The sequence below is a fragment of the Pleurodeles waltl genome, chromosome 12 (assembly GCF_031143425.1).
Source record: "Pleurodeles waltl isolate 20211129_DDA chromosome 12, aPleWal1.hap1.20221129, whole genome shotgun sequence".
In the NCBI taxonomy this organism is placed as follows: Eukaryota; Metazoa; Chordata; class Amphibia; order Caudata; family Salamandridae; genus Pleurodeles; species Pleurodeles waltl.
The window spans coordinates 67,232,605-67,259,548 of NC_090451.1; the positions used below are offsets into that span (position 1 = coordinate 67,232,605).

At 44.6% G+C, this 26,944-nt stretch overlaps 1 protein-coding gene across 2 annotated transcripts in view; it reads right to left on the minus strand.

Annotated features, from left to right (window-relative positions):
- The window catches only part of ATCAY (ATCAY kinesin light chain interacting caytaxin), a 146,439-nt gene that overhangs the window by 99,189 nt on the left and 20,306 nt on the right, over window positions 1-26,944 (minus strand). For both annotated transcript variants that reach the window (XM_069216270.1, XM_069216271.1), the window contains exon 3: window positions 5,103-5,167. In XM_069216270.1, the coding sequence (XP_069072371.1) occupies window positions 5,103-5,167 (65 nt within the window). The remainder of the gene's footprint in view (window positions 1-5,102; window positions 5,168-26,944) is intronic.

The window sequence follows — 26,944 nt, forward strand, 5'->3', positions numbered from 1 at the left end:
ACAGGATCACGACACCAGTACCACCAGCAACAGCAGCATTATAGGTTACCACTGGCCGCAGCTTACAAACATCCAGCTAGAGGAAGAGGAGTTGCCCGAGGAAGAGATACGGGCAGAAAACAATGACCCGCCGGTCATCGCAGCACTTCCCCACCCACCAACATCGAGGGTAGAAGGTCGCATCACTTCCTATTTCCCCCAATGGGAGGCTATAACATCGGACAGATGGGTACTCGATGTAGTGGCAGGAGGTCATACTCTGGAATTCACAGAAACACCACCAATTGTTCCTCCATCGGGCCCACCGCCTCCGAGGATGAACCAACTCCTCAAGGAAGTAAGAGTGATGCTGAGAAAAGGAGCGGTAGAACCAGTCCCTTTATCTCAAAAGAACAGAGGATTCTACTCCTGTTTTTTCCTCGTAAAGAAACCCTCAGGAGACTGGCGCCCCATCCTTGACTTGAGAGCACTGAACAAGTTTCTAAAGAAACAGTCGTTCAGGATGGTAACACTGCAAGATGTCCTGCGTCTGTTAAATGCTGGAGATCTGATGGCATCCCTAGACCTCCAGGATGCTTATTTTCATATCCCCATATATCGCAACCACCGCAAATTCCTAAGGTTCAGAGTGGGAAGTATGCACCTCCAATTCCGAGTTCTCCCATTCGGTCTCAAATCAGCCCCCAGAATCTTCACAAAAATGTTGGCTCCGGTAGCAGCACATCTCCGCCAGTCAGGTATCCAGGTCTTTCCTTACCTGGACGACTGGCTTATAAAGGCACCCTCAAAGTCGCAAGTAATAAGTCATATCTCCTATTGCCTTCAATTGTTACACAGCCTGGGGTTTGTAGTCAACTACCAGAAATCTCAGCTCCACCCCAAACAGGTATTAAGCTTCTTGGGAGCAATACTAGACACAGTCCGCAACAAAGCGTACCCGTCTCACGAGAGGAAACAAAAGTTAACCTCCTTGGCAGACAGGCTCTCCAGAAAAAAGTTCATTTCAGTCCGCATCTACAAATCATTGCTAGGGATGATCTCATCATGCATTCCGCTAGTCCCAGATTGCAGGCTCCATATGCGACCCCTGCAAGAGCAATTGGACATACAATGGACTCAGGTCAACGGTTCCTTCGAAGACAAGATTCGCATAACACCTCTAATGAAAAACACCATGAGGTGGTGGGCGACTCTAACCAATTTGTCAAACGGACTGTCATTCCTTCTTCAAACACCCAGTTACATAGTAACAACGGATGCCTCTCTCGAAGGATGGGGTGCACACTGCCAGGACCTGCAAATCAGCGGAACCTGGAATGCGAAAGAGGTTCAACTCCACATCAATTACCTAGAACTCAAGGCAATACACTTAGCTCTAAAAGCTTTCTTGCCAAAGATACAAAATTCAAGCGTCTTAATCAGGACAGACAACACAACCAGCATGTTTTATCCAAACAAGCAAGGAGGCACGAGATCCCTACAACTCTTGCAGCTAGCACAGCAAATCTGGACATGGGCCATCAAGCACAATATTTCACTCAAAACGGAGCAGTTGCCAGGACAAACCAATGTTCTAGCAGACACCCTGAGCAGGACAGTGATTCCTTATCACGAGTGGGAGCTAGACCAAAAAACTCTCAACAGCCTTTTTCTATTATGGGGCAAACCGAACCTAGACCTATTTGCCACTCTCGAGAACAAGAAATGCCAGTTCTACGCAAGTTGGCTTCCCCAAAAAGGTTTGTGGGGGAATGCGTTTTCGATGAGATGGTCCGGAGTTTATGCCTACGCTTTTCCTCCGATCCCGCTCATTCCGAGAGTCATCAACAAACTGAAGACAGAGGGGTGTCGCCTTCTGCTCATAGCTCCCAGATGGCCCAGACAAGTCTGGTACACGGAGCTCCTCATGCTCTCCGAACGGCCACATCTACGACTCAGACAGAGTCCGACTCTTTTAACGATGCACCAGGGACAAGTCAGACACCCAGATCCGTCATCTCTTCATTTGTCGGCTTGGCTCCTGAATACAATGAATACTTGAATCTCAACATTTCCCCGGAGTGTAGAGACATCTTGGCAAAAGCTAGAGCTGACACTACCAACAAAACCTATAAACTTAAATGGAAACGTTTTTGTATATGGTGTGCAGCAGAAGATATACATCCTTTGTCCGCTCCGCCAGAACAGGTACTTCCATATCTCCTGCTCCTGGCAAAGTCAGGACTTTCATATTCCTCCATTCGGGTACATCTGGCAGCAAACTCCAGATACCGCAGATCACCACACAGAGTCTCATTATGTTCCACAAGAATTGTCAAACAATTCATGAAGGGCCTTTTTTGGGTCTTCCCGCCAGTTAGAAAACCTCCGCCATTATGGTCCCTGAATGTTGTGTTGATGCAGCTCATGAAAGCTCCTTTTGAGCCGATCCACAAAGCTGATCTAAAATTCATCTCATGGAAAACAGCGTTACTGCTAGCTCTTACTTCAGCCAAAAGAATCAGCGACATTCAGGCTTTCACTGTCAAACAGCCTTTCCTCCAATTCACAAACTCAGGTGTGCTCCTGCGAACAAATCCTAAATTCATCCCGAAAGTTCCCTCAACGTTTCACTTGAATGAACCAGTCATCTTAAAAACCTTTTTTCCAAATCCGCAAACAGTAGCCGAAAGGACATTACATTCCCTTGATATTAAAAGATGTTTAAAGTTTTATCTACAGAAAACTCAAGCCATCCGCCAGTCTGATCAATTATTTGTAGCATTTGGCGGAACAAGAAAGGGGCACGCGTTGTCCAAACAGACTATAGCAAGATGGATTGGCCTGGCAATTCAATTCTGCCATTCAAAAGCAGGTAAACCGCTCCACACCAAGGTGAGAGCCCACTCTACAAGATCGGTAGCCACTTCAGCTGCACTCTTTGCAGGTGTGCCACTACATAGCATCTGTAGAGCAGCAACATGGTCCACCCAGCATACATTTACAAGTCATTACTGTCTCGAGGAAACTAATAATGTCGATACAGCAGTGGGACAGGCAGTGCTGAGGCATCTATTTCGTTAAGGTGAGCCTCTTACACATCCCACCACCACACTCAAGGTATGTTCGATATTGGTTCTTAGTCTCGTTAATATCTAATTTTATATCACAGTGTGGTTTACTCTAATGATGTGCTTCAAATTATTCTCTTTGTTATATTGTGTTAACATGTTGTAGACCTCAAAACAATAACAAAACAGATTGTGTCAAAACTTTCTGCCACACAGCTTTCTATTGCTCTTCTATTGATTTATATGTGTATATATATATATATATATATATATATATATATATATATATATATATATATATATATTAGATGTATAGGTGGAGGTATAAAGCTGAACTAATGTGAGTCACATCACTTAAAGAATTACTATAAAATTACAGTCAAGGTAATTCACTAATTAAGAAGGCATTACTGCTCGTTACTCTGATTCAAGCATGTGAATCTATGAAAGATCCAATACTGGAGAAGAAAATTAGTTACTTACCTGTAACTGCAGTTCTCCAGTATTGGTATCTTTCATAGATTCACATGCGACCCATCCTCCTCCCCTCAGAGGCTCCCCTATTATACAGATATTAAACTTCACACTCCTACTAGAAAATCTGAGGGAATTCAGCCTCTGTTGGGAGTGTTTGGGAGGGGCTGAATCCTGATTGGTTGATACTGAAGTTTGGGTCTTTTCACAAAACAAAGTGGATAGACTGTAAAATACTCTAGGAGGCCTACTGGGGCCTACTTTTTTTACTTTTACTGACTTACTGCTTTATGTATTTAAACTTACCGTGAGGCTCCCACCTCGACGACGGGGATGATTCAAGCATGTGAATCTATGAAAGATACCAATACTGGAGAACTGCAGTTACAGGTAAGTAACTAATTTTCTTTTAAAGTATTCAAATTTATGGTGGCAAAGTGCACTTTAATATTTTGGTGCAAGTTCTCCAAAGGGTCCATTGAGAAAGTACGGAGTTAGTCCTCAAACGTTCATTGCATTTAATTTACAATCTGGTCACTGTTATGCACCATCTGTAATTAGGTAACTGCACATAGGAAAGTGCAGACTTACAATTCTTAACTCCACATTTACTTACCTTGCCAGTATTGTCTTGAGTAAAAACAAATAGTAAATCTGTACTTGTCTGTATATATTACCCAGAAGATATAAAGGTAATCGATGTTCTGCAGTCATTAAGTAGGTCCCTATTTTACACCTTGATATTATGATATAGAACTATCCAGCATCAGTCGATGCAAGTCTTCCGGCTTAGGTGTTCACTTTTTCTGCAGGAAAAACCCTTAGTATCTCTAGAACCTGGTGCTTCGCACCATTGCAATGCACAGCAGGATGCAATGTTGTGATTCTGGGTGAGGAAAGTGTCTTCGTGAATACTTGAGGAAGATCATTCAGTTCCCTAAATTCTGCAAGAATGCCATGTAGGGTTATGTCATTGGAAAAACAAAACATCTGGTTAGTAGGTAATGATGGCATGGCAGAGGTGACTCTGATTCTGACAAGATTTGCCTGTGCAACTGGTACCGCCAAACCATTTATTATTCACCTGCCCGGGTCCTATGACGAAGAGCCTTCAAAACCATATCTGCAAAGAAAATATTTTTTATAAAAGTCCACGTACCAGTTGTGAATAATTTCAGAAGTATTTGTGAAAAATGATGACAATAGGAGCCTTGGCATATTGGAGCATATTTTGTAAAGGGACAGAAATCACTTTAATCTAGATCAGTGGTTCCCAACCTTTTGGCTTCTGTGGACCCCCACTTTATCATTACTGGAACCCGGGGACCCCCACTGAATCATTATTGGAATCCAGGGACCGCCCAGTGAGTCATTACTGAAAGCTGGGGACCTAACCTGTTAATATAATTTTATTTTATTTTCTAAGCAGTTGCGGACCCCCTGAGGAGGCTTCGCGGACCCCGAGGGGTCCCTGGACCACAGGTTGGGAATCACTGATCTAGATCATCTTTAAACCTAGCTCATTTCAGTTGTCGTTCATTCCTTTCTCAAACCAAGGGGTTGTACTTTGGTACTCACATGATAGGTTATCATCGTCAGTTAAACTACAAAGTGAGTCCATGCCGGTGTCTTCTGGGAGGGGTCTGCAAATACACATCAATCAGCAGTCGTAGTATGTTCCAGGAAGAGAGCAAAGAGACAAAAAAGTAAAACAGTTAGCAGAGATACCAGAGCAGCTGTAATTCAAGCATACAATAAGACAACATACAGGGAGTGCAGAATTATTAGGCAAGTTGTATTTTTGAGGATTAATTTTATTATTGAACAACAACCATGTTCTCAATGAACCCAAAAAACTCATTAATATCAAAGCTGAATATTTTTGGAAGTAGTTTTTAGTTTGTTTTTAGTTTTAGCTATGTTAGGGGGATATCTGTGTGTGCAGGTGACTATTACTGTGCATAATTATTAGGCAACTTAACAAAAAAACAAATATATACCCATTTCAATTATTTATTATTACCAGTGAAACCAATATAACATCTCAACATTCACAAATATACATTTCTGACATTCAAAAACAAAACAAAAACAAATCAGTGACCGATATAGCCACCTTTCTTTGCAAGGACACTCAAAAGCCTGCCATCCATGGATTCTGTCAGTGTTTTGATCTGTTCACCATCAACATTGCGTGCAGCAGCAACCACAGCCTCCCAGACACTGTTCAGAGAGGTGTACTGTTTTCCCTCCTTGTAAATCTCACATTTGATGATGGACCACAGGTTCTCAATGGGGTTCAGATCAGGTGAACAAGAAGGCCATGTCATTAGATTTCCTTCTTTTATACCCTTTCTTGCCAGCCACGCTGTGGAGTACTTGGACGCGTCTGATGGAGCATTGTCCTGCATGAAAATCATGTTTTTCTTGAAGGATGCAGACTTCTTCCTGTACCACTGCTTGAAGAAGGTGTCTTCCAGGAACTGGCAGTAGGACTGGGAGTTGAGCTTGACTCCATCCTCAACCCGAAAAGGCCCCACAAGTCATCTTTGATGATACCAGCCCAAACCAGTACTCCACCTCCACCTTGCTGGCGTCTGAGTCGGACTGGAGCTCTCTGCCCTTTACCAATCCAGCCACGGGCCCATCCATCTGGCCCATCAAGACTCACTATCATTTCATCAGTCCATAAAACCTTAGAAAAATCAGTCTTGAGATATTTCTTGGCCCAGTCTTGACGTTTCAGCTTGTGTGTCTTGTTCAGTGGTGGTCGTCTTTCAGCCTTTCTTACCTTGGCCATGTCTCTGAGTATTGCACACCTTGTGCTTTTGGGCACTCCAGTGATGTTGCAGCTCTGAAATATGGCCAAACTGGTGGCAAGTGGCATTGTGGCAGCTGCACGCTTGACTTTTCTCAGTTCATGGGCAGTTATTTTGCGCCTTGGTTTTTCCACACGCTTCTTGCGACCCTGTTGACTATTTTGAATGAAACGCTTGATTGTTCGATGATCACGCTTCAGAAGCTTTGCAATTTTAAGAGTGCTGCATCCCTCTGCAAGATATCTCACTATTTTTGACTTTTCTGAGCCTGTCAAGTCCTTCTTTTGACCCATTTTGCCAAAGGAAAGGAAGTTGCCTAATAATTATGCACACCTGATATAGGGTGTTGATGTCATTAGACCACACCCCTTCTCATTACAGAGATGCACATCACATAATATGCTTAATTGGTAGTAGGCTTTCGAGCCTATACAGCTTGGAGTAAGACAACATGCATAAAGAGGATGATGTGGTCAAAATACTCATTTGCCTAATAATTCTGCACTCCCTGTAAAGTATCCGGCACTTTAATATGAACAGCTGATGTATGGAATGTATGGATGTAGCTTCTGCCCATGTATAATCTGCATTTGTACTGTTGCTGATGTACACGATTGAACACATTTTTTGCAGTGCATGTTGTTTCTTAATTGTACCTTGTCTATGTTTACCAGTCCTCTACTGCATTACTGCATTAGGTTTTGTGGAACAGTTGTGATCTACTGTTTCTTTCTAATTGAATTAGTGTTATTTTCATGTACACGAAGCCAACGTTTAAAATACTAACAACATTTTTGTGAAATCTGGGAGTACTTTGCTTTTAATTTACATGCTGTGGTGTGATGCTTAAATACTAAGCACCACTAGGCAGTTCTGGGCCCTGGTATTAATTGTGAAATGCAATGCATTCCATGTAATAGGTGTCATTTTGACCTGTCAATTCAATTAATTTCAGTTGTGTGCTTTCTTCTCCAGAATTGAAAACATAGCAGTGCCATACTCTGGAAAACCCAGGGAGCTGGAAAGACGCATGAAGCATCGCTATTCTTGAGATTCGAGGACAGAAACTGTGCCGACATGTTTCACCATCAAGAAGATGTACAGCTTCCACCATCAGGAATATTGGATGGATGACATTACAATATTCTATGAGGTTAGCTTAATGTGCTACTGGAAATCGGACAAGCTACAATTTAAATCATAATGGAGAGCCAACAACGAGAAGTTGCCTCTGGTGTCGGGGCTCATAGAGCTCGCAGATGCAATTTTTTTTTTTACTCCAGCATGCAGGAAGATAGCAGTCTCCACACTGCTGAAGACGTAGAAGCCTCCAATTAAGATCCTTCAGTCCTCTGGTTTGACCCAAAGCCCAGCTCTGTTGTATCAACAATGGGGAAAAGACATGCTTTGTTATCCAGTATTGGATCTTTCATAAATTCACATGCTTGAATCATCCCCGTCGTCGAAGTGGGAGTCCCACGGTACATAAAATAGCATAATTAATAAATATTTTTTTTTTGCCATAGGCTATAATGGAGCCAGCAATTGCTCACATAGCCTATCCATGTCCTTTTGTGAAAGGACCCAAACCTGCCTGCTGTCCAATCAGGCACCAGCACCCTCTAGAACCTTCTCCAGAGAAGCTCCCTTCCTCAGATTTTCTACCGCACGTCGTGTGAAGGGAGTCTCCCTGAGCTCTGCTCAGTTTTTTCTTCTACTTCAGAACTTTTTCTCTCAAAAGAGTTGAAAATATGTCGGATTCTTCTAGGAAAGGCCTTTTCCGCCCTTGCAAGACCTGTGGAAAGAAAAGGCTCCATGTGGATGACCCACATAAAGACTGTTTGTATTGTCTCTACCCACAAAACCAGGTTAAGGACTGCAAAATATGTTGCACCTTCTCCACAAAGACCCTCAGAGACGTGAGGGCAGGCTCCTGACATGGTTACAGGCCAAATCCTTTACTTCAGGTGAGGAGAGTGGGTCAGAGAGGCCACACAAAAGGTCCAGATCTGAGGACCTGGGCCACACAGAAAAATCCAGGAAGAGGCAAAAATCACATCATGGGAAGGGCTTACAGACTTCAGTCTCCTCTGAGCCTTCCTCTCCTCTTCAAAAGAAGGAGTCCTACCGTCTATCTCCTTCCTCAGAGCCTTCCACTTCTGGAAAAATGACTCTAAAAATCAGATCGACGACGACAACACCGTCGACGACCGTGACAACGACGACGGTACCAACAACTACCGTCTCCACTAAATCGTCGACGAGACCGTCGTCAGCGTCGACTACCTTAACATCGACGGTAAGGGATCCTATCCCCTCTCTCAAAACTCCGTCGACGAGTATAGTAAAAACATCGTCGGTTACAACACCGTCGACGACTGCCCCGTCGACTATAACGTCACCGACGCCATTGTCATTGGCGGTTTCACCATCGACGGAGACACCATCAAAGAAGTCACCCTCGACGAAGACACTACCGTCGACGACACTACCGTCGACGACACTACCGTCGGCGAAACCATCGTCGGCGAAACCACCGTCGACGAGACCCCCGTCGACGAGACCACCTTCGACGAGACCACCTTCGATGGAAAAATCTGTACCATCCACGGCTGCATCAACTTTCACGCCATCCACAGCACTGATGCCTAGTAGACAGATTGAGGCCACTCCTGCCTCTTCCAGGTCTCCAGATCTCCGAGCCATGGTCAGGATCAGATCTCTACCTACACCGGACATTTATCCAACTGAAACATCTCCAAGCAAGGTGTCGGCTTTAGTACCCAGTCATCTTCTTGACTGGGAGGAATCTGACGAAGGTCCATTCGGAGATGCACATAGCCCCTCGCAGCTCCATGTCAAGTACCAAGATGAGGATGAAGAGGATGAGTATGAACAATACCAACCATACTACTCTCATCAGGAACAATATTACGAAACACGAGAGCCTCAACATAGAGATACTGTACAAATGCCTTCCTCCTTAATCCAGGATTTACAATCCATGCTTCAGGATTATAGGAGAAGGTTCCCACTGGCAGCGGAAGATCAACCACCAGCGCCAGTCTCTCCGGTGACACCAGTTAATGTTCCTCCTCCTCCAGCTACTCCAAGATTGACATCCCACTCGGTGTTAGCTGCACCCCCCAGAGATGAAGGTTCCACTTCAGGGGAAGAGGAACAAGAAGAAGGAGAAATTTCCACTCCACAACATCCTACCGAGGAATGGGATGATTACTTGGCCCCCACTCCTTCTCCACCCCCTCCTCGCCCCTCTGATTCTCCGCCCGAGGACATAGGTGGTTTCCATAATCTTATGGACAGAGCCGCGGTACGTTTTCACCTTCCAACATCTGTCTCCCAGTCGGAATGTTTCCTACATGATTTCAAGGAGCAATCACGGAAGTCGGTACGGTCCATTCCGATTATTGATTTCATATGGAGCGAGGGCACAAAGATTATGCGAAACCCGGCTACGGTTCCTCCAGTTCCACAAAAACTGGATAAGAAATACAAGGCAACCCAAGATTCTCCGGCATGCCTTACTGGCCATCCAAAGCCTGACTCAGTGATCTCACAGGCTGCTCAAAGGCGCTCCAAAAACCCATCGACGCCTATCTCTACTCCTCCAGGCAAGGAAGGTCGAAGGCTGGACAATATAGGCAAGAGATTCTCCTCCATGTCTGCAATCACTGTCAGGGCGGCAAATTCTTTAGCGATTCTAGGTCGATATGACCGCCAAATGTGCTCCGACATGCAACCTTTCCTGGACCTCATTCCTGAAAATAAACAAGCAGAGGCACGAAAGATCCTACAGGAAGGTGAGCGTACGTCGGAAGAAATTATCGACTGCGCTCTTGACATAGCCTCTACTGGTTTCTGACAACTAGCGGGTGCCGCGGTCTTACGACGGCAAGGTTGGCTCAAGGCCACATCTTTTAGACCAGAAGTGCAGTCCCGAATCTTAGACGTGCCTTACGATGGCGAATCTCTATTTGGCAAACATGTGGATGACGCACTTCAAGCCATCAAGACGGACACCGCCAAGTCCCTGGGTACCCTGCAGTACCGGAAACAGCCCTTTCGAGGGGCTAGAGGAAGAGGTTTCACCTCATTTCAAGGTTCCTTCCACAGACAATACCAGCAATCCCAGTACAGGCCTTCATACCATCAGCAGTACAGGCAATCATCGACTGCCTCCTATACCAGACAAGGAGGTAAACGAAGGCAGGGTTCGCAATCCAGAGACCAAACCAGAAAACAATGATCTTCTACAGGCACCGGCTATGCTCCCCCAATGCCCACGACATCAGCAAATAGGAGCAAATATTTCCAACTTCATCCAAGAGTGGAAGAAAATAACATCAGACATATGGGTGCTGGATATAGTGACAAGAGGTCATACCCTGGAATTCACACAAAAGCCACTGCTTCACCCACCAACATCAGGCAGGTCTCTCCACCTTTGTCTGCTTCAAGCGGAGGTATTCAGCCTTCTTGCCAAAGGGGCTATAGAGGCAGTTCCTGTGCAACAACGGGGTCTCGGATTCTACTCCCGGTTTTTCCTCATAAGGAAGAAGTCAGGAGAGTGGCGTCCTATACTAGACCTCAGGAAACTCAACAAGTTCCTTCGGAAACAATCCTTCCGGATGATCACACTGTCAGATATCTTGCACCTCCTGAATCCTGGAGATTTTATGACAACTCTAGATCTCCAGGACACCTACTTCCACATACCAATACACCAAAAGCATTGCAAATATCTCCGTTTTACAGTAGCCGGTGCCCATTATCAGTTCAGAGTCCTACCATTTGGCCTCAGATCATCTCCGAGAATCTTTACGAAATGCCTTGCCCCGGTCGCAGCCTCCCTCAGAAACAAGGGTTTCCAGGTGTTCCCATACCTGGACGACTGGCTCATAAAAGCTCCGTCATCTTTACTAGCTTCCAAAGCGACAAACGCCTGCCTAAAACTATTCAACGGTTTGGGTCTAACAGTGAACCTACAGAAGTCAGTCGTGCTTCCCGCATGCAGGAGAGTTTTCCTGGGAGCAGAATTAGACACTATCCAAAACAAGGCATATCTTACCCTAGCAAGGCAGCAGAAGCTGACCCAATTGGCTGTCACAATCTCCGCAAAAAAGTTTGTTTCGGTACGACTATTTAAATCGCTCCTGGGCATGATTTCCTCAGCCATAGTCCTAGTACGGCTAGCAAGACTCAAAATGAGGCCGCTGCAAGAAGAACTGCAACTTCAATGGACCCAGTCGCAAGGATCCTTCGACGACTTAATAACTATCACACCAAAAATTCGGCAGGCGTTAGAATGGTGGTCTCACATCAACCACCTCTCCCAGGGTCTTACTTTTCTGGCACCAATAACAGACTTTGTCATCACCACGGACGCCTCCTTGGAAGGATGGGGAGGCCACTTACAGGACATGCGCATTCAAGGCAGATGGTCCAAGCTCCAAAAAGAGATGCACATAAACCTGTTAGAGCTGAAGGCGATTCATCTCACGCTCAAAGCTTTTCTGCCACGCATCGCAGGATCATCAGTGTTAGTCAGAACAGACAACACAACAAGCATGTTTTACATCAACAAGCAGGGAGGAACAAGATCCCTCTCAAGAGAACCTCAGTCTCTCTGGAACTGGCCCACACTGAACAACGTCTGCCTCAGGGCGGAGCACCTGGCTGGGGTCAACAATGCTCTAGCGGACTCTCTCAGCAGGACGGACGACAACTGTCACAAGTGGGAACTCAACCAGGCCATACTCGAGGACATCTTCCAACGATGAGGTCGGCCGATCCTAGACTTGTTCGCCACCAATCTGAACGCCAAATGCCGGTTTTACGCCAGTCGATACCCACTCCCGGGGTCGTGGGGAAATGCTCTTTTGATAAGATGGTCCGGGATCTTTGCATACGCTTTTCCCCCCATTCCACTGATTCCCAGGCTCCTCAGGAAAATGAAGACCGAATGCTGCAGGATCATTCTCATAGCCCCCAAGTGGCCCAGGCAGTACTGGTACACGGAGCTCCTACTCCGGTCAGTAGCCAATCTAGTCCGCCTTCCTTGCAACCACAATCTTCTAACGAAGAATCAGGGTCTCATCTTACATCCCGACCCAACTTCGCTACACTTGCATGCTTGGCTCCTGAGTACAGAGAGTTCCACGATATGAACATTGATCAAGAATGTAGACTTATATTATCTAAGGCACGAGCAGAGAGCACGAACAAGACATACAAACTCAAATGGAAGAGATTCTGTGTTTGGTGCTCTCAGAATAATTTTCACCCATTTCAGATTAACCCTGAGCAAATTCTTTCTTGCCTGCTCTCTCTCTCCAAAGCTGGTCTTTCCCATGCATCAGTCAAGATTCACCTAGCAGCTATAGCCTCTTACAGACGATCGGCTGACATGCCATCTATCGGCTCATCCAGAGTCATCAAACAGTTTATCAAAGGGCTTTTCCGCACCTTTCCTCCAGTACGCTTACCTCCGCCAGAGTGGCATCTTAATATTGTCCTCTCCCAACTCATGAAAGCTCCTTTTGAACCCATTCATAGGGCGGGGCTCAAGTACATCACCTGGAAAGTGTCAACCTTGCTCGCTCTCACCTCCACCAGGAGAGTCAGTGATATACAGGCGTTCACTACTAAAGAACCCTTTTTGATTTTCTCTGAAGACTTCGTTATGCTCCGAACCAATCCCAAATATATTCCCAAGGTTCCATCTTCGTTCCACCTCAATGAACCCGTTACCTTTTTTCCAAACCCTACTACGATCGCAGAGAAAACTCTCCACTCTTTGGACATCAAACGATGCCTAAAATTTTATCTCCAAAGTACCAAACACATCAGAAAATTAGACCAACTTCTAGTATCTTATTCTCTGGGACGACAGGGAACAGGAGTAACCAAGGCCACTATAGCCCGATGGATTTCTTCGACAATCCAATTTTGTCACACCAAGGCAGGAAAACCGTTGACTAGGCGCCCGAGAGCCCACTCCACAAGAGCAGTCTCCACATCAGCTGCTTTGTTTCAAGGTATTGCCCTTGATAAAATTTGCCAGACTGCGACATGGAAAACTACGCACTCCTTTACGCAGCACTATTGTTTGGAGTCATCACAAAGAACAGACTCTCTAGTAGGACAAGCTGTTCTACGCCATCTCTTTCATTAAGGTGAGACCTTTCCTTAGTTATAGACATATGGTTTGAAATGCAAATAACCATGTTTTCTATTATGCTTCCATGTGAATATGTAAGGTGTATGTATGTATCTATAGATATGTATATATATATATATATATATATATATATATATATATATATATATATATTTATATCGGTATTTACAGCATGAATTTCAGTATTTATGTACACGTACTTAAATTATCTGTATTCCTTCGTAACTCACGATCAGAAATGTATGAGTTTACTATGATTATTATTATTATTTATATTGGAGTTAGAGGGTCTTCATGCTCGCACCCTCCATCCACGCTGGATACAATGTTTATCAACCATACTGCTGTCTATTCAGATTCAAGCATGTGAATTTATGAAAGATCCAATACTGGATAAGAAAAGTTACTCACCTGTAACTACAGTTATCCAGTATTGGTATCTTTCATAAATTCACATGCGACCCACCCTCCTCCCCTTTGATGCTCGCATTTCCTCTCAGGTTCTAATTTTCACTCTCGTGCTGGAAAATCTGAGGAAGGGAGCTTCTCTGGAGAAGGTTCTAGAGTGTGCTGGTGCCTGATTGGACAGCAGGCAGGTTTGGGTCCTTTCACAAAAGGACATGGATAGGCTATGTGAGCAATTGCTGGCTCCATTATAGCCTATGGCAAAAAAAAATTTTTTATTAATTATTGCTATTTTATGTACCGTGGGACTCCCACTTCGACGATGGGGATGATTCAAGCATGTGAATTTATGAAAGATACCAATACTGGATAACTGTAGTTACAGGTAAGTAACTTGTTTTCTTCCAGAGACTTCTATGCCTCCCGACAAAAAGACAGAGTAAGAAAGACAGGGTGTGGCAGGAACAGCTCGAAAATAGTCAGTGAACAGCTCTCTTGAGCCGATTTGATAGATCTGTGTGAGAACATAATACAGACGAGCCCAAAGGTCACACACAAGAGTGCTAAGAAAATCCACAAGGAGCTTGTTTTCTAAAACAAGGTGATCAGTACATCCATTGATTCAGCTAGAATATCCATCTCAGAGTAGTGCAATGATTTAGCCTTACATCCATCATGGTTGTGGTTGACTTCTCCCAGACTTGACGCTCCATTAGAACAATGAACCTAACTTTCTCTGGACCTGTATTATTCAACCGGTCATACTGCAGAAGCATGGAAAGAAATGAGGAGCTTAACTGAAACAATCAAACCTGTCGGCCTTGAAGAAAAGAAAAAATTTACAAGAACTATTAGTGACAGAGAGTTTAAGTTCCTTCGTGGTCATGCCAATCGTAACAGCAGCAAAATTAAAATAAACAGCAGACACTAAGCAGCGGAGCTCATCTAAAGCCATAGGTTCTCAGCAGCAGTCTTTTTCTACGGTGAAGGCTAAGTCCTACACCAGTTAATGACTCCTCCAATTCCACTCCTGCATGCACCACTTGTGTATTGCAAAGCATAACAAAAAGTGATGAAACATCACGAAAGACAATTGGATCCTAGATATGGTGCAAAACAGATATTCACGTTGCTTCTGAACACTGCTCCGTCCACCCCACTGAAACAGCACCCACATTTCAACTGGGCTTACTGCAAAACATAATCTGTGCTTCTAAAATAAATGAGCTATGGAGCCAGTCCCTTCTGTCCAGAGATGAAAGGACATTTGAGGTCTATAGAAGGAGTTCAGTCTGTTTTGGGGTCTAAGTAGAAGGAGTTCAGTCTGGTTTTGGGTCTTAGGTTGACCAAAAATGGATAATTAGGGAGAGGCTTCATATCTTAGCACTCTAACAAAGATCATGCTGCTTAAAGAAGGGGACTGGCTGTCAGTAGTAGGGCTAGAGGATGCATACTACTACATTCAAGTCAAGAGAAAATAGACAGGTTTCTGAGGTTGGCGTGGTGCAGCATGCATTATCAATGTACAGTGTTTCCTTCAGTCTGAAGTCAGCTTCCTGTCCGTTTGCAGGGGTGTGGTTGTGGTGGCTGCTCCTCTACAGAAAAGGAGTCTTCATTAATCCATACATGGATGGCTGGCTCATCAAGGTCAACAGCCCAGAGATGCTGTTTCCTCATTCTCCGAATTCCCAAAAGGTCATCATGCTTGCATCCTTGTTAGGATGGGGAGTATATCTGGAACCTCTGGCAGTGCAAGGACTGTGGTTGTACAGACGATGCAGATATCGGACAGTTCAACTAGCTCTTAAGGTCTTCAAACTGGCTCGGACTATGAACAGAGTTCTGATACAGACTAACACCACCACCAGAAAGAAAAGGAGGCTCCAGGACTCTTACCTTAGCAGCTCCATCAGTTTAGAAATTGTTTCTGTTGAGGAATCTCTCTATGAAAGTCGTACATCTCACATGTTTCCTAACTCACAAGCAGATGTTCTCAGCTGAGTATACGCAGAGAATTATGAAAGGTTGTCCGCAAGGGCATTCTGCGTGAGCTTGTTTCAGAATTGGAGTTTCCTCAAATAGATTGATTTTCTACAAACAAAAATGTAAAATGCTCGAGTTACGAGCCCATAATCCAAACACCAGGCTTGATAATGTCCTTCCTGTGAATTGTTCAGGGAAATTTCTGCAAACTTTCACCCAGATCCCACTATTACCTTCAATACTGTGAAGCTGAAGTGCTCCAAACCTAAATTAGGCTCATTGCTCCTGAGACGTCGACAGTACTGGTACACACCTTCTGCAACTGTCAATAAAACCATACAGTAGACTGTTATGCAGAGCAGGCCTCGGGGCCCAAGAATGACTTCAAGTGGAGTGTTCCTGCTGTAAACTGAATGGTCTGTCGGTGGCTAAGAACAGGGATCATTGCCCTTTGGCGAGTGGATTACCAGCTGTTAATTGCCCACCCTGCAATTCATGGAGAAAGGTGCAATTAAGAGATATTAAAGCCTGGCAGCATGCATGTGGCCAGGGGGACTCAGTTGCGTGTGTGTGTGTGTGTTTGCTGCCTCCTGTTCCTCTGAATGTCTGTAAATAACCGTCTCCCCGAATTCCACCCCTCTCCAACTTACACGTCCACTGCCCTTGACCGGTTTATGTCCCTGCTCCACATTTTCAGTGAGAAACAATCTCTCTCTCTCTCTCTCTCTCTCTCTTTTACTTCTACGGTTTCTTTCTGGCAGAGCCAATATTAGCATTCCTTAGGGGGTTAATAATCTTATTGAAATGACCCAACTCAGCCGAACATCTGAAGGACAATGCCAAGTTCACTCTGCTACACTATAATACAATCTCGTGACCTATGGTTTTAAATTGCCCAGCTCACAAATGTCTGCAGCAGGCACTCTGCCTATTGAACTATAGGTCGGGTTATCATTTGAAATGCACGACTATAGTGACAATATTTTGGCACAAATCACTTTCCGGTAAATGCACATTCAGTATATTTGTCTCTATAAGTCTCCCCCTGCTCCTTCATAAGTGAAATTCTACCATGACGTCGGAACTCTGCAATTAATGGGTCTCTACCGAGTCTGTACACTCACTGTACACTTATGAATTTCAAGCATCCCATAAGCCACATACCTCTTCGCTTCCGTCTGGAAATTGCCTTGGCATATACCTTCTTATCCCCACGGCTTGAGGCTTTGGTTGCTTGAGTAAGTAACTCTCTCCGTTTCTTGAGACTTCCGGAGCGAAAGAGCGCTTTACATGTCACTCACGTCCTGTGTTGTGCTGTGAGGACTATGTGATGCCAAGATCTGGCGTCGCGGCCCCTTTTGCTAGCTAGGGGATGGTTTAGCCTTTCCCATCACTGCTGGATGCTGTGGACGCACTGCGCCTGCGTCCTGCATCCTCCCCATGGGCATTTTCTGTAGCAGCATCACAGATCAAGACTCAGGGTGAACACACAGGGCTTTAGCCATTCACAGACCGGCGGAGGCAGCAAACAAACGCGCACCCGGAGCCGAGCCACTGGCGGGACAGGAGAGACGCTGCAGCAGACGCACACACGCACTGGACCAATCAGGACACCGGGGGGCAGCTGACAAGGGCTGGACCAGCAACAAGACGAGCCAGGCATGACAAACACGTACACCCCAAGCCTCTCTCTTCTTCTCCATGTCGTGGATCAGGTCCTGGCCGCGGGGCTACACCCGGTCCTGAGTACTGCTGTTCTGCAGATGGTTAGAGCCTCTTCACATAGGGGGCTTTCCTGGGGTGATGAGTTAAATAGTAAGTATTTGCTCTAGGAGGCAGTTGAGGTTGAGAATATGAATACATTCTGTCACACTAATTACTCACAGTAAAGGTCAAGGTCCAGTCTCACTTTATAAAACAAGGTCTTTACTTGCAGCCTGACAACAGTGGAGGAGATTACAACTAGGAAGTGCTAGAAGAGAAGCAGGACGATGAGTGACATTAATATGTAGCTCCAGTCCGAGGGCAGAAGGCTTCCCTGGCGTCAGATCCGTCTCCAGATGACGTCACCCGTTGCCAAAGTATATTAGAACAAGCATTTGCAATGCAACGTGTCTTGCATTTCTCCAAGTTAGAGCTATTAGCAGTTGTAAACTCCCAACCAGACTTTTCTTGCCTCATTAAATGGAAGAAAAAAAACAAGCGTGATCACGATCGCGCTGCTAAACAAGCAAGATCGCGCTGCGAAAAAAGAGAAAAAGTAGTCCACAAACCGGACGGAAAACAGCGAGCCGCGTATGTTTTCAGTACTTGGTTGCTGCGCTTGAGGAGGGTTAACAACCGGAAAAGGAATGAAAGTAAGCAGATTTGAAAAGGCAAGCCCACGAACCAATGAAAGACACTGACGTGACATGGGCGGGGCTCCGAGCCCTTTTCTAACTACTACAGCGTCTCACAAGCGATACGCATGCGCAAGCGCATGCTATGCGGGCTCGACCCTAAAAAGCCTCAAACCGTTTTGCAAAGTAGAAGCTCTTCTTATGTGATTTCAAGGAACAACCTTCCATTCATCTTAAAGCAATACCTTTTCTAGAACACATACTGGAAGAAGAAAATTGCCTAACAACAGCCACTGTCCCAGCAGTAGTGCCTGGCTCGTGAATAAGCACATAGAGCCCAATGACACAATTTTTGCCTCATGCACATCCTAAGACAGGAATCCAGCATCCTCATGCACTGGCCCGCCAGACATCAATTAAGCCTGCCAACCCTCTAGCCATATTGTGTTGATATGATACAGTGCTTGAAATGGAAAAATTAAAGTGCAGGTACTCTGTGCCAGAGTACCTGCTTGTTTCCGAGAAATGCCGGTACTCTCCAATTGAAAGTATTACGTTTTTCTTGAGATGTGCCGGTACTCTCCCTCTCAAAATAAAAAAGTGCCAGTACCCAGTACCGGACAGTACCGGCCCATTTAAAGCACTGATATGATAGCCAGATGGGGCATGAGCTTTCACTTTTTCATTACCTGATGCTAGAAGACGCGCATCCTGAAGGCAGATCTGTCTTGTAGAAGATGAGATCTCTTATGCCGTGGTAACAGATTCTTCCACGAAAGTCTCAAATACAGATTTTACACAGCATGCAAACGAAGCTGTCTTGTGATAACTGAGTAGCACCTCTTTACAAACAGGGTTCAAAACAGAGTTTTGGATATGGCCACTGAGGGTCGAAGCTTTTCAATAACCATATTGATTTAGCGCTTCAGAACATAAAGCAGACTTGAAGATCGCCCATTTGTTAGCCACCCTATAGTGGTGTCATCCATTGACTTTTTGACATTTAAGAGGAAGCGCTCAACACACAACTCAAGAAGGGTATTGGTGGTACTAGGCTCAGCAGTATGGCTAACCACAGACCTACACACCACTGGGGTATTCAGCGTGCACGTCACGCCATGGAGGCGCTGTCTCCATTTCTCCAGAGCACCACCACTCTGGTGAAGGGGTGGCACTATAACAAAGACACAAGGGGCAACCACGAAGGCATCACATTCCACACAGAGCGACCCCCTCAACCAACTGCAAGAGCCTAGTATGGGGAACATTTTGAATTACCTTAAAAAGTGTTGAAACATATCTACAGCCTTGTCCCAGTTTTTATTGAAACGCCTCCAAAAGTTCAATAAACATCAGAGAAACTTTCACACCTCACAAAGCACCAGCAACAGAGTCTCCCAAAACTGCTGAAAGAAACATCAGTTGATGTCCAAATGCCAATGAAATAAAAGGTTCTTTTCCATAGTGAATAAGGAAGGGGCAGATGATAGATTATTGACCTCAACTAGTGAAAGAAGTTTCTGAAGCTGTCATTTCAGAAGGTAACCCTGCACGAGTTTCTATCTTTTCTCCAGGAGGTAGAATTCATGCCCTCACTGTACCTACAGAATATGTATTTCCACATTCCGAATCACATTAGACATCACAAATTTCTCCGTGGCTGGCCAAAAGTGTTGATTCAAAGTACTACCCTCTGCATTCAAATTCACCCTCCGAAATTTCACAAATTCACTACTACTAATGGGAACACATTTCAGGAGACAAGAGTCTTCAAAACTTTTTGTACTTGGTTTCTTGGCTTCCAGAGGGAAAATTCAAACATATCATATCTTTCATTGCACAACATTCCAGGTCTTAAGTTAAATCAAGGCAACTCATCACCAACTCCAAATGCTCACTGAAATTCCTGGTCATAGAATTTCTATTAGAGGAATGGACACACAGAGAAGATTCAGTCTACAATCAAATACTTAAAAAATATGCAACATCATGGTCCATCAGTTCAAATCCCTCTTACGAATTAGACATACTCAAGATATCATTCTGTTGACCACAGGTGCATCTGGTTCAGAAAGTTATAAGATCAATGGATGACACCGTATGAAGATCATTAGAGTTAAAATAAGGCTTCAGTGGATGCAGCAACTGTATAGTATCACAGCAGGTACTCAGGCAACCATTGTCACTATTTGTCGTGACAAATGACTTTCCCTTTGAAGGATAGGGAGCACATATGGAAAAGTGGCCATCCCGAGGTTCATCATCAGCAAAATATAAAGCCTTGCAGATCTGCATGCTAGAACTTAGAGCCATACTCCAGGGAGGGCGGACTCTTCTCCGGAGCAAGGTCAGGGGAGAACAAGGTCTCCCATAACTTCAGAGAGAGCTAAGACACTCTGATACTGGACTCTCACCTACAGTATCAGACTAGTGGTGGAACACGTGCCAGGCGAGGTCAGGGAATGGATTGAGAGCGTGGGTAGAGTGGACATTTCCATAAAAGAGCTACATCCTTGCAGGCTACAGAAAGCTTTTCAGTGCTGTGGAACAAGAAAACTGGATATGTTTGCAACAAAGGAGAACAGGGAGTGCTGGTTTTTTTAAAGACAGTAGCAACCAGGACTGAAAGGAGATTTTTTTATGAATTGGTATGTTACATTTGCCTGTGCTTTTTGACTCATCCCAGAGTAATCAGAAAGATCAAGATGGAACTGTCCATGATCGTCCTAACTGCCCCAGAGTGAAAGAGCCAGGAGTGATACCCAGACTTCTTAGCTGTTTTGCAGCCACAGATCACCTTCAGTAACCACCAGGACCTTCTTTCCAAACAGGAGGGACAAGTCCTCCACCACAGGTCTTAAAGAAAGAACGCAGTGATACCATTGGGGGGGGGAATAAATTACAGGAAATAAGAATATGTCAGTATATGTTCGATCTAGTACCTGTTAATTTACAAAAGTTGGTAAGAATACAGACTTGATTCAAGTGCTTTTTTTTTTTTAATTGTATGTGATACCGCAACATACTCCTTGCTGTGAATTCCATAAGTGTTGTCTGATGAGACTGAAACTTTGACCCTTGTAGCAGATGGAGACGAATGAGCCAAAGGAAGCAAGCAATCTCGATAAATATAGATACTGAAAAGATGTGTTGCCGACAGCCCGTTCAGCAAAATCCTGCAATGGCATGCATAGAGCCTGCTGACTTTGCTGAGTGTCTATCACCAACTTTCCCTGTCTGGGACCTGGGTGGGTAGATCCATCAATGGCCCTGATGCACAAGCAGAAAACACTGTGTGTGTAAGGGGCATTTCGTTTATCTTTTTCAGAAACCCCTACTTGTTTTTTTCCCTGAAAAATAAAAATATATGCAGAGCAGGCGAAAAACATGTTAGTCGGCATTAGCAGGGAGAATCTTCTATACTGGTGTATGCAGGTTCGTCACAGAAGATCCCACTAAGCATGCATAGATGGTTAATTATGGAGGGTGGTCCTCTGTCATAGGAGTGCAGGCTAGGGCCTATGCTAATGGGAAGTTTGCAAAAGCACCAGGACTTTTGAGACTAGAGAGATGGCTAAAGAGATGTGTAGATTGCTGACAAAATCATGGGGTGGGAAAGGATGGTAAAACACCTCCGCATACCCCCATACAGCCCATCCTTTGGACTAACCATAGATGCAGCAGCTAAGGACATACACCCTTCTAAAACTCCCTGGTGGAGAGTGGGGGGGAGAGAATACGGCAAAGGAGATAGACTGCTACACGTGCTTAACCATCCATAGTTGTACAGGCTAGAAGAGAGGCTAAACAGACAGATGTACAGTGCACAACACCAGCGGTACCAACACTTGGCAAACATCTAATCACTGCTTGAGGCCTTCTCCACTGCCGGGGAACGTTATTCAACCTGTTGCCAAATCCTTCTCACCTCTGTTTATAGAGTTCATTCATACAGTATTATTAGTCGTTGTGTGGGCAAAGCGAAAGAGCTAGGGCTCTAGTTGCAACAGCTTGCCGGGCCTAACTGCAGAGCAGAGAATCGACTCTCCCAAAATCGAACAAGGCAGGGCAAACAGGTCAATGGTAACTAAGCGGAGGGTGAAGGTAGACGCTGTTATCCCAACAGTGTGCCTGATTTCGTTGGATGTGCATAACTCCAAGCCATGTTCTGTTAATAAATGTTCCTGGAGCTGTGGGCCAGACGTTCATTAGGACATTGTGACTTGACCGATGGAGGGCATTGCATACTCATCCATCGCTCTTATACCAGTAGAAATCCCCTCTCACCAGTAAATGAGATTGAAATTGTTCATGTTCTGTGTGTTAAATGCAGTGGGTCAGAGGAGCCTACCCCAATGAAGCATTCCCCCATCACAATCAAAGGGCAGCAGTCAGCAACATGGACTCACAATCAGGGATGAAACAACCATGAGCCTCGAGAGGCAGGTAAACACACAAACACATATATAAGGTGAGATATTTATACTACAAAAGAGGCACCCAGACCGGGCCAGCCAGGGAAGGGGAGGAAGCTGTGAGGGAGAGGACAGCCACACTGTCTTGTTCATTCTCGGGTACAGTTGGTTAAGCATCCGGGCTGAGGCATCCGAAGGATCCGAGAGGCAGGAGGTGTGTAGAGACAGGACTCGGGTAACTATTTATATAAGATAAGAGATTGCTAACAGATCCACACTCACATTGCTGCGCCGACCCGTGGAGAGATGTAAGCCCAGGGAGAGAAGATCGTGCCACGGAAACATTCACATCCTGGCCACTATGAAACAACAGCCAGGGCTCAGATGGAGAGGTGGGCGGGCTGAAGGGCTCTCTTCCTGCCCCACTTAGCATCACGCCCCCGGCTGTCAATCTCCAGTCAAAGGACCACAAGTAACTATTTATATCCAGGGGAAGGAAGCCAGCAAAGGCATCGCGAAGGAATATTCCGTCCGACACCCCTTTGTAACTATTCCTCTGTTTCCTTTCCTTCTCTGAATGTGTAATGATTATTCTGTAGCAGCTGAAAAACAATTTATAATAGAGATGAAAGGAGACTGCCATGGAGGGTTGGGGAGAGTTAAAAATGTTTGAACGTTCCTAATATTTGTCGTAGTGGTGGATGGAAACGCTTCCTCACTGGCAATAGGCAGGGGATGAAGTCAGTGCCCAGTCCAGGGCTGGTGCACATTTTCAGGATGATTTATTAGCATTCACCATCCTAGCTACTGCTGCAGACCGGAGAAATGCCATCTCACGGAAATTGCCAGACTCCCGTCTCCTCCCCGGCCATTGGCCATTCTCTCCCTCTCTATGTGCTCCGAGGCGGCTCCAGCTGCCTGATGCATTGTAAAACGTCTAATAAATAGCTAGATCTGCACCATGTCAAAGGTACACCAGTGTGTGATGGGGACAGACGTTCTTCTTTCACGGAATCTGTTGTTTCACCATTGTGGGATGGGGCAGCTCCTTTCCAGAGCCCGTGACGTGAAGATGCTGTGCTATCCTAATCTTCCCTCAGTGCCTGAAACCAGGGCGTTGGGGAAGCACTCTGCAGCATAGGCCAGGCTGCAGTCCTGTGAACCCCTTCCAGATGCACCCCATATGCCTCACACCTTATAACACCACTTGAACCTCAAAGTAAATCCTTACTTATCTGATCGTCTTCTCTTTGGAACCTTGCCTCAATCCAACCCAAAGTAATATTAGAGCTTTTCATATCAACCATACAATCTGATTACTAACTTTATTTCTGAATCATGCCTCTCTGGCAGAAATATCTCTCCATACCCTAAATGTGAAGGGGGCTTTAAAATACTTCTTCGACAAAAGCAAAATAATTTAAAAAAACAAAGTATTTGTTTGTAAATGATGGAGTGGTCCATACTGGGATGGCTTACTCTAAGCAAACTACAGCTACATGAAGAGTGTCCTGCATGATAGTGTGCTACCAAAAGGCTAACCTACGCCTTCCGGGTAAGGCTAAAGTGCATTATATATAGAGAAAAGCTGCCTTGAGACGAAATATGGTAATACCCGAAGTTTGCAGACCAGCATCCTGCACATCAGTAAATACTTTCGTCAAACATTACTGCATTGATTCTGTTTCAAGTACTGATACCTGGGTAAGTCAGGCTTCTCACACAATTTATTTGCCTACAATATTTATTGTTGGCTCTTCATCTTTGCAAACAACCTCCAGAGTTGTGTTTATGGTGGCTTGCTGTTCAGTTCTACTATTTGTGACTGTCAGAAAGAATCCCATGACTGAGAAGGAAAAGTTACTTACCTAGTTCTCAGTTATGGTTATTTTTTATGTATCCACAAACAACCTTCCCACCTTTCAGTCTTTTCCCCTTTGCGAAAAATCTGTTAAGGATCTGTTGAGGATGGGCCTCCACTGTATTTCCTCCAAAATGAACTACTTCACTGACCCTGCACTGTATGAAGGGAAGGTTAGCAGCCTTATAATTTCTTAAAGGTGCAATGATGTTAGCGCTATGTGTGCTCAGACTATTAGAAACATATTTTTGCCTTTAGCTAAGCTTTTTTTTAAACAATTTGATTCAATAGCGTTTTCAGCCAAATACACTATACATTTATTTAAGATAACTGGAATTATTATTAAAAGTAGAAAAAAGTAAAACGTAGAGAATGTTGTCACCTCGAGGTATGTTTGTGGAACTAAAAAATTGTTTGAAAAAATGGTGTTCCGGGGTCCTGCAATAGAAGGAGATATTCTAGTGTTTATGGATTCAGGGCGAATCGCCGTGACAGCGAACTAGGATAAGAGGAACCCTTTCATTACCACTCATCAGGGGCAGTTTAAGAGTAATATAGGACGTTCCTTACCCAAGCTACTACTGGATCGGAAACAAACCGGACCATTAGTGGACAGTGGCCAGACCAGTTTCTGTAATAAACCACAATTCCACTGGCAAAAAGGTAAAAATAATGCCAAAGGGCAGGAAAACTAAGGGCTATTCTTTGTCAGGCTGTGTTTGACTTAATCACAACTAATAATTCAAGCTTACTGGATCACTCTTGCTAACCCAGGATAGGTATGGAACCATATGTCTACAGAAGAACTTCTAGCGTCATTAGCGTGCCTTCAGAAAAACAGCACCAAAAACAATCTCGGGATCTTCTGAGGAACTCTATCAGAACATCTATCAGTGTCTTATATACTCAGCTAGAGGATCACCTGTGGAATCATCCCATCACCCTTCGATTATCTTCTGGAAAACAAAAATTACAGCATCAGTATTGGATCTGGTCTTATAGGTAGACCAGAATCCATGAATGGTCTTCTAGATATTTCCATGAGCACCAGTAGGTGGTCATATATTGAAGTATATCTAAAGCTCTCCGTGATCTGGTGAAAAAATGTGCCCGCAAAATGTAGTGACCTTCTGTACAATTATATCAACTTTCCAAAGGGGCTCTCTCTAGTGGGATCTTGTGCAGAAACATACACAGAACCTTTAGGGACCTTGTGGATAGCCATTTCAGCATCCCCGAAGGGGACTCCTCTGCAGAAAGGTACTCTGAGAGAATTCTCTACAGAGCGATACCAAGATAATTTGAGAATCATCTGAAATGTTTTAAGAGCTTCCCGCATGGATGTATGGAAACAGGGCCTTCATCCCTCAAGTGATGTATTTAGAACAATGCTAATTCCTTTCACTGCGTCTGAAAAGCCTTGTTCACATCCCTTAGGAGTTCCTCTGAAAGTATTACCGGCTGCCCTCTGGGGTTTTCTGAAGAATCATGCCTCTGCACCGCGAGAACCTCGCGGAGCACAACCTCAACTTAACTTGTCAATCTTCCTGTTGTGTTCCTCTCCTGGGTACATCTCACACTTAAAGGTGTCCTCACTTCTGCAACATCCCCATTGTTGCAATGTAAGGTCTTCTCTTTAGTAAAATCTACAGAGTATTTCCTAAATTAATTCAGGTATGTGCAGCCACAAAGCGTTACTACAAGCGTCCCAGCGTCGGAGCTGATATTTATCCAGCCAATAAAATCCTGCCCTGGAGGGTTCAGAATTTATCAGGTGTGTTAATTATTACCTATTTCAGGGGGAATGGTGGGCTGATTTTGGTCCTTACCGCAGCTAAATCAACTTCTTCCAGTAATTACCGGCCCTTTCTCCATAGTTCAATTCTGACAAGTTTGACTTGCTGGTTTGGACTTTTTTGCACCCAGTAATTACCAAGTATGATAAAACCAAGGCGTTCACATGCATACTTTTAAAAGTTTTCCTATTCATTTGGAAACAGATTAATACGAAGCACTCACAGTGCCTGGATACCCTCATGAGTGCCAAGCAGCGCTCTAAAATTCACCTTACCTCACATGATCAACCTATTACCCAAGTGACGGTAATAGCTCCCCACATCTCACAAATCTTTCTATGCGCCAGCAACCTTCGGGACATATTTATGCACTTCTAGACAGAATTAAAATGGTAGCCCACGATACAGTGCCAAGGAACTGCTGACCGCCAAATCCTACTAGGCCCACAAAGCATTCACTCCCCTCGGTGGTAATTGTCTGTAATTTGGGGAGGGTTCCGTACATTACAGGTAAAAGTGATTTTAAAGTTATGCAATGGAATATCCGCAGTGGGTGTTTTTCCTAGATCGTGAGTTTTGCGAGTGACTATCCTCAAGCTCC